General features: G+C 44.3%; 1 protein-coding gene across 6 annotated transcripts in view; it reads right to left on the bottom strand.

Annotated features, from left to right (window-relative positions):
* apc (APC regulator of WNT signaling pathway) overlaps nucleotides 1-14,913 on the bottom strand; it is a 32,161-nt gene that overhangs the window by 10,972 nt on the left and 6,276 nt on the right. For 4 of the 6 annotated variants that reach the window (XM_085462875.1, XM_085462877.1, XM_085462879.1 and 1 more), the window contains exons 2-4: nucleotides 2,772-2,924; nucleotides 436-523; nucleotides 150-360 (exon numbers count right to left, since the gene is read on the bottom strand). In XM_085462875.1, the coding sequence (XP_085319001.1) occupies nucleotides 150-360; nucleotides 436-523; nucleotides 2,772-2,906 (434 nt within the window). In that variant the 5' untranslated portion in view covers nucleotides 2,907-2,924. Of the gene's footprint in view, nucleotides 1-149; nucleotides 361-435; nucleotides 524-668; nucleotides 2,253-2,771; nucleotides 2,925-12,224; nucleotides 12,304-14,913 lie in introns of those variants that run through there. The other 2 variants (XM_085462876.1, XM_085462880.1) reach the window with 2 other exon arrangements.

Here is a 14,913-nt window from a genome sequence, read left to right as displayed (position 1 = left end):
TAAAGCATTACTGTGTGCATTTGTAGCTTAGCGTAAACATGCTCATAGTACTCTCAATACTTTCACTACTCCATTGTATTCTCTCTGTGTTCTCAGTATCTACAGTACTCTAAGTACTCTGTAGTGCTCTAACTGCTACGCAGTATTACCTCTCTTTCTCCAGCTCCTCCAGGCAGCGGTCGTGGCCGTCTCTGCCCGCAGATGGCAGCCCTCTCCTGGGAAAGGCAGCACTTGTTGAGGGGCCTGGAGCTCCGGAGCCTCCCACTGCTCCTACAGGAGCTCCAGAGGATGAGGAGGTGGAGCCGGGGGCTAGGAGAGGGCGGGATCGGGACTTAAAGCCGGCCGAATCAAGACTCAGCTCTGAGGGTGGGAAACTCAGTGAGCACATGCTGAGCTGCTTCTTCTTCGACCTGCGTCTGGATGTGTCAGACTCACCTTTTAACCGTCCAATGAGCTCCAGCTGAGAGCCACAAGCCTCCCCAGACTCTTCTTCTATGGTGCCCTGAAGCTGCTTCAGCACTTCCTGCTCACAATGAGAAAGAAAACAAAGAGGATAAAATCAGTTCCTACTCTGACCCTCTAATACTCTCTCTCACACACTCACACGCTGTTTCTGCAGCACACAGAACAAAACGCGTCGCTTTCAGAATAAAGCAGAGATCACTCACCACGATGAGTCGGCAGCGTTCAAACAGAGACATGATGGAAACCAAACTCACTCTGACCGTCTTCACTCATCGACACAAACCAGGAAATGGGAAACAGGAAGTAGGAAGTGAGGGTGTGTTTGGAGACGAAGGACGGGACAATAACGAGAACAAAAAACATGAACAATAAAGATCCAACTTCAAGATGACCGACCACGAGAGAAACTCCAACACGCTGAAAACGTGCAGGATGAGCTCCACGGAGCAGGAAAAATATGAAGAATCGAAGTTCAGTAAAATCACAGGGAAGAGAGGAAGAGGACAAAATGCTGCAAACAGGAAGAAGAAAACTGATGGAAAAAGAGTTAAAAGGACAGAGTGCTCACTCTGCCCGTTTCCTCCATATCACGCCAAAGATCCTCTGACGCCTCATTCTGACCAACAACAACGAGCTCATTCTCCCGGTCCGCAGCACATGATTGGACAAAAACAGCAGTGCAGCTATTCTAGGCCTTAGGGCGAGAGACACCGGTTGCATACGCAGAGAGAAAGAGCAAGAGAGAGAGCGCAAAACAAACACACACACACGCATAAAGTTTTGCTCTTGCAGTCAGCTGACTAATCACTGCAACAGCAGGGGCGTGGCCACACGTATGAACACACATGTGACACCCTGTGATAAGTAGGGATGGGTATCATTTAGGTTTTATCCGATACCAATACCAAACCGGTACTTTTGAAACGGTGCCGGTGCTCAAACCGGTGCTTAAAGAATGGAGAACACAAACTTTGTCCAAAAACCTCTCATGTTTAACTGTTTTCCACTTTTTCTTTGGTCATTTTAGCCTTTTTGGCCAGGGTGAAGGGAGTATCTGCCATCAAACAAGAAGACAGCCGCATGGAACTACGACGCTGTTTGCTAGTTCACCTTACATGCATTAATGCTCGTTTGTGTTGTTGTGTTTGCACATCTCTGTTGCTTGTGGGGCTCGCACACAAGAATTTCACTCGCATGTGCTGTGCCAGTGTGCCTGCACATGTGATGTGACAATAAAAAGTGATTTGATTTGATTTGATTTGATTTAATGTAATAACGTGGTTAGCCTACTCAACCTAAATTACACATGAACAACATTAAGCTACTCACGCAGAGAAGAACAGCTGCTGCTGCATCATCATCCGTCATCATTTCTGCTACACTGGCAGGGCTAGGGGCCAGGACTCTCCTCTTCGTGTTTTTGGGGGATGTTGCTAACTCCGGTCCGATAACAGGCACCACACCCGCAGTAGATGTGCACGGCGTGAGGTCTCGCAGCAAGCTATCAAATACGGCGCATTTCTCAGCTTATAAAAAAAACGCTATGCGTCACCAGGTGTTTCATCAGATTCGAGGAGTTACCTCCTTTGCACAGTATCACCTTAAAGCACTTGTTGCAGGCTGCTGAGTTTGCAGCTTTTGCTGTGAAGTACAGCCAGACCTCTGACCGCTTCACCTTGGGCGTTTTTAATCTGTAGCTCTGCTCTAAAAGAACGTACGTACCTGGGCCCGCCTACTACACTTGCAAAGGTAAAATGATTGGCTAGAATCCAAAGTGTATGACATCTCAGGAAAAAAAAAAAGCACCGAAAAAAAAAAGCACCGAAATGTGCGCTGCTTTTCGGTCTGGTTACTACCGTTTATGTCAGAACCGGTGCCATCATGGCACCGGATACCGGTACCCATCCCTAGTGATAAGTTTTTAAAAAAAAGAAAAAAAAAAGCCTTTATTAATTTTAATGGCCATCATTTTAATACAGTCTTTACACTGAGTTGTGGTCACTGCGCCCTCTTATGGCAAACAGAAATTCAGCTTTAGCAGATAATCAACTTCAAGAAGAGAACTGGAACAGATTGATAAAGTTTAAAACAGCTGTGAGTCACAGACTGAAAAAACTTTATTTAAATCTTATCTGTTTGCAGTTTTAACTGGAAGTTTGAGGGAACATTTGAACATCTGATGTTTCTGATGTGAGCGCTGCCACCTACAGAGCCTGACTGATCAATATATTTAAACCATTAGACACACACACGCACACACACACAGGCACACACACAGAGCAGCACCTGCTCAGATAAGCACTCACCTTCATGTTGGAGGCCTCTGTCTCCAGCTTGGTCAGGTGGTTGGAGTTGTCCTGCAGCTCCTGTCTCAGGTTTGAGTTCTCCATCTTTAACACCTCGACCTGCCTCAGCAGCTGGTCATACGACGCCGCCGCCATGTTGGACCCGAGTGTGACCTGCAGACAGACAGCAGCCAATCAGAGTGCATGTGGGCAAGGACAGGAGTGTTTACGTGTTTTCAAAGGCGGAGTTGAACTCAACAACAATACCTGAACTTAGATACTAATAAAGTTTTATTAAAGAGATGCCAGCAGCCAGTAATCAATAAGCTTACTGATCTGCAGCACAAAACATCTGCATAAACATGAGAACCACCACTCAAAAGCCCCACCCACACCTGAAGCCCCACCCATATGGGAACAGCTGGTCTGTTGAAGATAATAATGATGAAGTGCAGCAGTTACTGACACTTCTTGTGTCCCAGAGCAAACCTCTGTACAAAGACTACTATTAATGGACCCTGCAACATGTTACCATGGCAATGGTACAGAGACAGTGTGACCGCAGTATAAGCGTCACAGGAGATAATGTCACAAAAGATCAGAACCAACGTGTAAAATTAAAATGACGATAAATCATTGAGGAACTTTTCCTCGAAAGAAAAGTGAGACATGACAAAGTTGACAGACCTTATTCCTCCACGTTTCGAAGGACAGCGTGGAAGGCCAATGAGAGAACAACACTGTTTCCGCCAATCATGTGGCTGGAACAGAGTGGGCGATCAAAAATGAAATGAAACACTCGAGCGACAGCGTTACAGACCATGGTGTCCCAGCAAATGAGGGTGAAGACGACGACCTCTGAAGCAGCGTCATCCTTCAGAGCACGCTCAGTGCTCACTTCCTCCCATACTGCGTTTTAGAACACAAATATCTGCAGTGACATCATAAACACATCAGCCTGCTTTATTGTTGTTTCCCATGATGCTGTGCAGCTGTTCATATGGTATTATTATTTTATTATCAACATTATTAACATTAACCCTGTGGAACTCCATAATTAACCTTAGTGTGAAGAGGACCACCACATGAACAAATTGGAGTCTATTAGATAGATATGATTCAAACCACTGCAGCACAGTACCTGTAATACCTACAGCATGCTCTATTTGTTCTAATAGAATATTATGGTCAACAGTATCGAACGCTGCACTAAGGTCTAGCAGGACAAGCACAGAGACGAGTCCACTCTCAGAGGCCATAAGAAGATCATTTGTAACCTTCACTAAAGCTGTTTCTGTGCTGTCATGAGCTATGAAACCTGACTGAAACTATTCAAATAAACCATTCCTCTGCAGATGATCTGTTAGCTGTTTGACAACTACTCTTTCAAGGATTCTTGTTATGAAAGGAAGGTTGGAGATTGGCCTGTAATTAGCTAAGACAGCTGGGTCAACAGATGGCTCTTTAAATAACAGTTTAACTACTGCTGGCTTGAAGGCTTGTAGTACAGGACTGCAGTCTTGTAGGAATAAGGTCTAAAAGACATGTTGATGGTTTGATGATGGAGGTTGAAGGAGAAAGTAATTGCTGAAGTTAACTCAGAAAGATTCATTGGAGAAAAAGACTAAATCAGGGGTCGGCAACCCTAGGCACGCGTGCCACAGTTGGCACGCATGCGGGTTAACTGATGGCACGTTAACCTGGCCATCGGGCATACTGGGCATTTGCTCGGTGGCCCGGTGACTTCTTTTTTTTCTTCTTCTTTGTAACGGTATAAACAATGAAAGGTGGTGGATTGGCCAGATGCTGGTCGGTGTGTAAAAATAACTCAGTTGTTTGGTGATGGCTATGGCGGTGCTTCCTCAGATTTCGTTTAGGTAGAGTTTATTTTCGTTGTGCTGACTATTTAGTCAGTTGCAATAACTCGTACTGCATGCTAGCTAGTAGGGATGTACGGATCGATACTGAAATATCGATTCCTCCGATACCAGTCATTTATGTTCTTGAATCGATTCTCACATTAAAATATCGATATTTTAGTAATTTAGGGTAAATTTGTAGTTTATCATTAACAAGAACACAGTGGAAAGAAACTATATCATTCGGATTGTCTACATTGGAAGGAACTACTTCCTCTTCCACCTTTCATAGTCATGTGCGAAATACGGCTGTATAAATGCCTCGCAGCCCCTTGGCGTGCGCACTCACAACAATGGCTGAACATAAATGGAGTCATGTGCGGACGTATTTTACATCCACAAACAGCCGAGACGTGGTTTGCGATACATGTGGCAAGAAAGTGAGGTGTTGTGGCAACACCACTAACCTTGTCAAACATCTCAGAGCAAATCATATCACAGAAAAAGACGATCGTATGTTGAGGTGAACTGAAGAGGAGGAGTGGACAGGGACAAGTGCTGCTAGGGCAAGACAAACGTCTCTCACGGAGTCCTTTAGTGCTGCAGGCGAGCAAGGTGTTCAAATAGCGCACAACTTCAGGTTTTTTATTTCTATATGATTAATTCTGCATTATTAGGTAAGAACAAGTAATCTGATGTCCTGTAATCATTATGACGCTATAATTTGAGATACAATAAAAGATGCAATAAATAAAATACGTTTTTGTACAAAGTATCGTATCGGATTAGTATCGTCGATACCACCCTGAATTTTACTTGGTATCGGATTGGAAAGGAAATCAGTGGTATTGCATATCACTACTAGCTAGCATGACGGAGTTTCTATACAGCTAGGTGGCTGCTTTGATGTTACTGATGTTGAACCGTCCCGTAAAAAGACGGAATCGTCCCGCATTCAGAGAAAATGTTACGCGTTTCGTGTTGAGCTGAAAAGGAACAGTTTGTCCCGTAATTCAGCTAGAATGGGGGTGAGACCGGACAGTGTGCGCACCGCGGATGACGTCAGTGCGTACACTGTGTCTGAGGAGGATGTGCGGAGGTGCTTCAGGAAGGTGAACGCACGCAAAGCTACTGGTCCGGACGGGATTCCCGGCCGCGTCCTCAAGTCATGCGCGGCTCAGCTGGCTGGAGTGTTCACACACATCTTCAACCTTTCCCTCTCTCTGTCTGTAGTCCCAGCCTGCTTCAAAATGGCCACCGTCGTCCCTGTACCCAAATCCTCCACCATCTCCTCATTGAACGACTGGCGACCTGTAGCCCTGACCCCCATCGTAAGCAAATGCTTCGAGAAGCTGGTCAGGGACTTCATCTGCTCTGCACTACCCGACTCACTGGACCCTCTACAGTTCGCATACCGCCACAACAGGTCCACTGATGATGCCATAGCCCTGACACTACACACTGCCCTGTCACACCTGGAGAAGAGAGACACGTATGTGAGGATGCTGTTTGTAGATTACAGCTCAGCATTCAATACCATCGTTCCCTCGAAGCTGGACAGGAAACTGCAGGATCTAGGACTGAGCAGCTTCCTCTGCAGCTGGATCCTTAGCTTCCTGTCTGACAGACGCCAAGTGGTCAGACTGGGCAGCATCACCTCATCCCCCGTCACACTGAACACTGGTGCTCCACAGGGGTGTGTACTGAGCCCTCTCCTATACTCACTCTACACCTACGACTGCACAGCCACTAACAGCTCCAACATCATTGTGAAGTTTGCGGACGACACTACAGTGGTGGGTCTTATCACCAATGGTGATGAGACGGCTTACAGGGAGGAGGTCAGCGCCCTGACCCACTGGTGTCAAGACAACCATCTCACCCTCAACGTCGCAAAGACAAAGGAGTTGATAGTGGACTTCCGGAGGTGCAGAGAAGTACACACCCCCATCACCATCAGCGGCGCTGCTGTGGAGAGAGTGAGCAGCTTCCGGTTCCTTGGTGTACATCTGGCTGAGGATCTTACGTGGTCAGTACACACAAACAAAACAGTGAAGAAGGCGCAGCAGCGCCTCTTCTTTCTCAGGAGACTGAAAAGATTCGGCATGAGCCCCCGCATCCTCAGGACCTTCTATCACTGTGCCATTGAGAGCATCCTCACTGGATGCATCACCACCTGGTATGGCAACAGCACCGCCTACAACTGCAAAGCTCTCCAGCGAGTAGTGCGGTGCTCTGAACGGATAATTGGAGGTGAGCTTCCCTCCCTCCAAGACATCTACAGGAAGCGGTGCCTGAGGAAAGCGGGGAGGATCATCAAGGACTCCAGTCACCCCAGCCATAAACTGTTCAGACTACTTCCATCAGGAAGGAGGTTCTGCAGCATCCGGTCCCGTACCAGCAGACTGAGAGACAGCTTCTTCCACCAGGCCATCAGACTGCTGAACACGTCATAGACACCTCAGCTTCACTACTGGAACTTCAACATTATGCACTCCACACTGTATATAAATGCCACTGTTTTGCACATGTCTCACTCTGTATATTTTATTTTATTTATTTTATATATTCTATTCATTGTTTACTCTATTTAATTTGTAAAATATGTGTACACACACACACACACACACACACACACACACACACACACACACAGAAAAATATTTAGTATACACATCCAGAAATGCATATACTATTATATATTGTACATATATTTATTAGTTTCAGATGTAGCCATTCTTGTATTTTGCTTGTTTACATTATTGTATTTTGCACAACTCTGTTGCTTGTGAAGCTCGCACACAAGAATTTCACTCACATGTGCTGTACCAATGTACCTGCACATGTGATGTGGCAATAAAAGTGATTTGATTTGATTTGATTGGAAAAAGACACAAAGCTGGATTTATTCTGTCGTTACGTTGCACAGCTGCCTCTCATTCTCTCCCCTCCCTCTCCTGTTGCTACTTCAATCATGAAACGGTGTAAGTGTCACAGAAATGGCTTATGTATAAAGAAGTTTAATAGATGGTTCTAGCAGTTAAAATGTTCTTGCTCGTACGTTTCTGTGGTCAATATTGTAAGGGTGTGTTTATCTTGTCACAAAGAACCAGTTTTGTTACACCGCTATTATCGCGAGGTTTGGGCGTGATAGTATAGGCTGTGAGCCCACGTTTAATAATCACGCTAAGGAGTCCAGCGAGCTATCTGCAAAGGCCTGGTTAGTCTACCAGTGGTACAAGGTATTTGTCATTTGCCATAACTGTATTGTGATATTGTGAAAATTTGTAATGTATGGTGTTCTAATTATTTTATGTTTTAATTTAGAATGCACAAGACTGTAAAGCTATTCTTCTAGGACCTCCGAAGTGGCAGGCGGCCACGAGGTAATTTTTGTTGTTAAAGCACAAGTGTTACTTTTGATAGACTGAAGCGCTTAAAGCCTTTGTGTTTTATGTTTGTAGTTTTCACGGCGTTCAATAAATGCAGCGAAGCGCCCGTCTTGAAGAAGCCGTGCCTGTGTTGTCATTTCGGAGTTACAAACGGATCAATGATCAGCTGATCGTCTCTCTTGTTTGTTTATCGCCCACTTTGCGCCAGAAAGAGGAAACCAGCAGATGTCGCGCTAAACAACAGCAGCACGTTTAAGCTTGATCAGCTTTTGTTAGAATGTATTTAATATTACTTTCTAGTAGCTGATGTTTGCTGGAGCCACAGCTGTAAAGCTGCTGGTCATGATATTGGTTTGGTTATCTGGTGAGAGGGAAACATGAAGATGAAACCAGGAGATGTCCTTACTGAATCATCAGAGCTGAACAGGTGACATGAATGAGTTGTAGGGAAGTTATGAACTGTTTCTGAGAGACAAATAACACCAGGATCCTTTATTTCTAAGTAGCTGACAGCTGGTAACTGTGCAGGGGCGGGTCTAGCAAAGTTTTGCCAGGGGGCCAGGTAGGGCATTAACAGGGAAAGGGGGGCACAAAGAAATACTTTCTCATTCTCATTTAAAATATCTAGCTTTTATTAAATAATTATCTGAAGCTTACAACCAAAGTTTTTATCTGACGTAAAATGTATAGAAATCATACATATAACATCGAAGCAGCTGGAATCCACAGCTGTGCGTGTTCATGGAGCTTGCATTTTCACCTGCTGGACATCACTAATTGACATATTAAACTGTCTTCAGAACATTGCATTTTGTTTGACCTAAACATTAAATAAGACATAAGCTCTGTGTAAGGCCCACGTGGACGATAGATAATAAGAATTAACAGTGTTTTTTCAGTTTTTCAACTAGGGTGGACAAGGTTAAGCATCCTGCTTTAAAATGAATTAAAATGCTGTCTGGCTCCAGAGGTTGGAGTGGAAGACTGCTGCCACCCCCTACCCACCCAGGGTAATTTTAATTACTTTCCAGGCTAAATTCTAAATTAATGATTTAGAATTTCCTCTCCAGCTTACGAGTTATCTGCTTCAAGGTGCGCGTTTGAAGGTTAAACCAGGGCGACAAGTACTTCTGATTTAAGGCTCTCTTTTTCACTGGAGCTACAGTATCCATACATAGTGAGGAGGTAAAATTATTAACAAGATAACCAACCTCTGTTGGAGTAGCGTTCAGGTAGCTGCTCTGCTTTGTGTTGATACAAAGCATTGAAGATGATAACAGCGAGTGAATTACATTCTTAAGCTTAGTTACAGCACTTTCAGAAAGAAATCTACTTTGATGACATCTACTCCCACTGCTGTGGAATCCATTATTGTAAAATTAAATGTAATTAGGAAATGATGAGACAAGAGAGGGTTTTCAGGAAACACTGTTAAATGTTTAGTTTCTATGCCATATGTCAGAACAAGACCTGAGCTGAGCAATGTTGTATTTTACTGCAGCACACAGCTCACCAATGACATTTTTGATCTGTAAGAGCACCTGATAATTTGGTCATGTGATTCTAAGTGTAACCCCCAGATCAGCTACAGTGGGGCAAAAAAGTATTTAGTCAGCCACCGATTGTGCAAGTTCCCCCACCTAAAATGATGACAGAGGTCAGTAATTTGCACCAGAGGTACACTTCAACTGTGAGAGACAGAATGTGAAAAAAAAATCCATGAATCCACATGGTAGGATTTGTAAAGAATTTATTCGTAAATTAGGGTGGAAAATAAGTATTTGGTCACCTCAAACAAGGAAAATCTCTGGCTCTCACAGACCTGTAACGTCTTCTGTAAGAAGCTTTTCTGTCCCCCACTCGTTACCTGTATGAATGGCACCTGTTTGAACTCATCATCTGTATAAAAGACACCTGTCCACAGCCTCAAACAGTCAGACTCCAAACTCCGCCATGGCCAAGACCAAAGAGCTTTCGAAGGACACCAGGAAAAGTATTGTAGACCTGCACCAGACTGGGAAGAGTGAATCTACAATAGGCAAGCAGCTTGGTGTGAAAAAATCAACTGTGGGAGCAATCATCAGAAAATGGAAGACATACAAGACCACTGATAATCTCCCTCGATCTGGGGCTCCACGCAAGATCTCATCCCGTGGGGTCAAAATGATCATGAGAACGGCGAGCAAAGATCCCAGAACCACACGGGGGGACCTGGTGAATGACCTGCAGAGAGCTGGGACCAAAGTAACAAAGGTCACCATCAGTAACACACTACAACGGCAGGGAATCAAATCCCGCAGTGCCAGACGTGTTCCGCTGCTGAAGCCAGTGCATGTCCAGGCCCGTCTGAAGTTTGCCAGAGAGCACATGGATGATACAGCAGAGGATTGGGAGAATGTCATGTGGTCAGATGAAACCAAAGTAGAACTTTGTGGTATAAACTCAACTCGTCGTGTTTGGAGGAAGAAGAATACTGAGTTGCATCCCAAGAACACCATACCTACTGTGAAGCATGGGGGTGGAAACATCATGCTATGGGGCTGTTTTTCTGCCAAGGGGACAGGACGACTGATCCGTGTTAAGGACAGAATGAATGGGGCCATGTATCGTGAGATTTTGAGCCAAAACCTCCTTCCATCAGTGAGAACTTTGAAGATGAAACGAGGCTGGGTCTTCCAACATGACAATGATCCAAAACACACCGCCCGGGCAACAAAGGAGTGGCTCCGTAAGAAGCATTTGAAAGTCCTGGAGTGGCCTAGCCAGTCTCCAGACCTCAACCCCATAGAAAATCTGTGGCGGGAGTTGAAAGTCCGTGTTGCTCGGCGACAGCCCCAAAACATCACTGCTCTCGAGAAGATCTGCATGGAGGAATGGGCCAAAATACCAGCTACTGTGTGTGCAAACCTGGTAAAGACCTATAGTAAACGTTTGACCTCTGTTATTGCCAACAAAGGTTATGTTACAAAGTATTGAGTTGTATTTTTGTTATTGACCAAATACTTATTTTCCACCCTGATTTACGAATAAATTCTTTACAAATCCTACCATGTGGATTCATGGATTTTTTTTTCACATTCTGTCTCTCACAGTTGAAGTGTACCTCTGGTGCAAATTACTGACCTCTGTCATCATTTTGGTGGGGGAACTTGCACAATCGGTGGCTGACTAAATACTTTTTTGCCCCACTGTAAACATATGACATCACTTCCTGTTTAACCTTAAAATGAATTCGGCACAATGATGACATCACATCTGGAGGGTCAGCTGATCTTTCATGTCAATAATTGAAATTACAGAGAGCTTAGATTATTGATGATCTTCAGAGCTAAATATAGAAACATCTAAATTGTAATTAAAACAAGCTATTTGCCTGCCTGGTGACAGGACGGCCAATCAGCACAGGAGGTCCTAACGCAGTTACAATGAGGGAGGGCGGAGCCTCTCAGCTCCACCTGCACAAATAGTTTGACCTCTTACTGACCAATCACAGTGCTTTATCTACGCCACAACCACAGAATCAACAGATAACCTAACAGGGTGCCCTTAACTAGATGGGATATACATAATGAAACCTTTGCACACAAAAGGATTGGTGCCAGCTGAACCAGGAACCTTCCTGCTGTGAGGCGACACACTGACCTCTGCAGCACCAATCCATAAATATCTGATCACACTGATCAGGTTTGAACAATCAGAAGATCAAATTGAACTTGCTGCACCAACAAAGAATCCAGCAGTACTACATACAGTACTAAAATAACAGTACACCATATGATACTGGTAAAGTTATTGATCCAGGTGCTGATTATTGCCGTTGACACAGCAATCAATAACTAGGACAGACAACATCTCTTCTTTCCTGCACCAGCCAGACGCCATTTTCTCTCCCTCCTCTTTCCATCATCTCTGAACCTCCTCCTCTTCATCCCTCCATCATCACCCCCCACCCACCCCCTCAATCCTCTCAGTCTCTCAACGACCCCCCCCCCCCCCTTCCTCCTCCTCCTCCTCCTCCTCCTCGTCTGCAGCACAAACAGAGGATGAATTAAATCCTCTGGAGAACGACAACAGCACAATGAAAGGAACTCCCCCCCAAACCTCCACCCTCCCTCCGCTCTCCCCCCTCCTACTTCCTCCCGTCCACCTCCTCTTCCTTGGCAGATACAAAGGAGGAAAAAGGATGGAGGGATAGAGGATAAAGACAGAAAATGGCAGCTCACCCCATCGCGTTCGCCTCCATCAGCCTGCCTCTCTCTCCGTCTGAGAGACAGAGTGCAGTCAGCTGGGCTCTCAGGCAGCCAATCACAGCCCAGAAACACACATAGGCAAAGAAGGGAGGGGCAGCCCCCACTGCTCCCAGCATGCTTTGCAGCAGGCTCTGCAGGCAGACTGACCGGGTTGAGACACACACACACACACACACACACAAGTAAAAGGTGAACCTTTATTTTACTGATAAAAGCTCAAAGAACCATTTTTAGTGTTTTTAACCAACGCACACACAGACGTGGGTTCAGAGATCAAATGAGACGGTGAGCTCAACATCTGTGGGTTAAAGGATAACACAGTTTCTGCACTGTGAGGACATGTCAGAGAATAAACATCACTGATTCTCCTCCGCCGTTTGCTCTTCATGTCATCAACACACAATGAGTGATGTCATTGGGTCACATCAGCTCCTCGTATCTCTTTCCTTTGTCACCTGGTCAATCTCGACAACATATTTTTGTGTTTTTGCCTCAAGTCAAACAAATTTGCTTCTTCCACCTTCAGCAGGTTTCTTGACTATTTTGCAGAGTACTTTTCGAGGTGGGAAGTAGAGCAGGGCGATATGACCAAAAATATTTATCACGATATACATTTGAAAATTTGCGATAACGATATAACTGACTATATAATTTCTGTGAGACAAAATACAACTCCACAACTTTACTAGCACAAAAAACACGCATCCACTCATTTTACTTAAACAAGTAGCTGTTTTTATATGCATTAAAGCTATATAAAAATGTAACAGTGCAAATGCAAATTCCTTGCTGAAAGTTTAACCAAAATGCATTTCCAGTAGAAATGGGCTGACATATCCTGAGCCATAACCATGTATAATATCCACTGATGTTAAAAAGAGGTGCTTTGCAACATTCAACTGCAGTGTGCCAAATAAAAAAGTCAAATACGTATTTTTTGGACCATAAGCAGGGCTCTAGACTAACTTTTTGCCATGGGCGTACCGGTACACCTAACTTTAAAAAGTTAGGCGTACTGGCACAAAAGTTAGGCACACACAAATTTTATAATAATTTATATAATTTAATGTGTTTTTCTGGATACACTGTGCTTTTTCACCATTCAAAGATTGATGACACCGTGTCAGAGCACTGGCTATGAATTTCAGAAGGATCAGGCCTTAACATAACAGAAAAGTTAGCAATAGTTCTTTTCCTATTGCAGCTACATCCACTTCTGTCGTGCCTAGGCTGCTCACTAGGGCTGGGTATCATCACTGATTTCTATAATCCATTCGATTCCGGTTTTCAAAGTCCCGATTCGATTCAACTTAGCCTCAGACAGTCAGAAATATTATAATTCTGATCATTTATCAGTACTGACTTCATCAGAATTGTGAACATCACAGCAGGTGCCTTTGTGTGAAAGTAACACAGAAAAACATGAAGGCCTGGTCTGGCTTTTTATAGCAGATAACCTTAAAAATATTCTACAATGTTCTGCATATAAAGTTTAAATTTTTTCAGTATTGAACAACAGAAAAAAAATAGGCTTTCTTGTCCGAGGTCATTTAAGTGAAAAAAAGAATAGAAAAAGACAGCAGCCACAGCGCTGTAAACAACGGTAGACTGGTGGGTAATAAGTGAATGAATAATACAGAAAACGGAGATTGGAGACGGGAAACTGTTCTTGAAGTATAGAGAGAGAGAGAGAGAGCTAGCTGTGCATGAAGTGTGATTTTAATAGTCGTGGAAGCAAAACAGCAAAATTCATGACGACATTGATCAAATGTGAAGCGCAGTTTGCTGCTTCTTTTGCTGCTGGCTCTGTGAATTTTGGTTGGAGAGACAAAACCTGCAGCTCAGAATCAGCACAAAAAGACGTAAACACAGCGCGGACCGGACACATCAGAACCGCTAAGCTCCGACAGCGTGTCCGTCTACGGGCCGTCGGGTGAGAAAGCCAAGAAAGACAAAGTTGATTCTGATGCGTCGGGTCCGTTCTGTGTTTACGTCTTTGTGTGGAGACCGTGTACCTGCTCTCATCTGCTGTTTGGTTGTTGTTGAAATGGTTTTGTGAGCTTTAATCTGGCGTTTCTGGCAAAACACAGTTATATTTAAAAGTCGATTCAGGATTTAATGAATTGATATCGCTTTATTCAAGCTACTCACCTCCCACTTCCACCTGCACTTTCAACTGGACCACAGCCAATCAGAGAGGTCCCGCCCCTTACTATCTGTGATTGGTTTAGTCCACGATAGGGGCATAATGTGTGTCTGTTGTTGACTGTCACTACCCGATCCATACCAGAAACCCGATCAGTACCCCGCATGCGCAAATCTTACGTCACTTCCTCTCTTTGCCAACATTGCGACATTCAATATATTTGAATGATACGGTTATCGCCCAGTTAGCTCCTAGCATTTCTCAACAGCTCTGCCTCCTTTTCGACTGCCCGGGACATTTAAACAATGGATAATCCGTATACAAAGAAATTCATGCTTTTCTCCTCAACAGAGAGTGTCCCCCGATTGAGCAACAGCGCCATAAAATAAGAAGAACGGCGCCTAATTACAGAGTTAATAATGCAGACTTTGTAATATCTCACGTGTAGATTCATCAGCCAGATGAATTGTTTACTGACAATTGACAGTGATAGCGCACATCATCATCACTATTCCA

Source organism: Copadichromis virginalis, linkage group LG7 (assembly GCF_057382275.1).
Source record: "Copadichromis virginalis isolate Kocher_CV1m ecotype Utaka linkage group LG7, C_Virginalis_male_GT1.1, whole genome shotgun sequence".
NCBI lineage: Eukaryota > Metazoa > Chordata > Actinopteri > Cichliformes > Cichlidae > Copadichromis > Copadichromis virginalis.
This window is presented reverse-complemented; position numbering and strand designations above follow the sequence as displayed.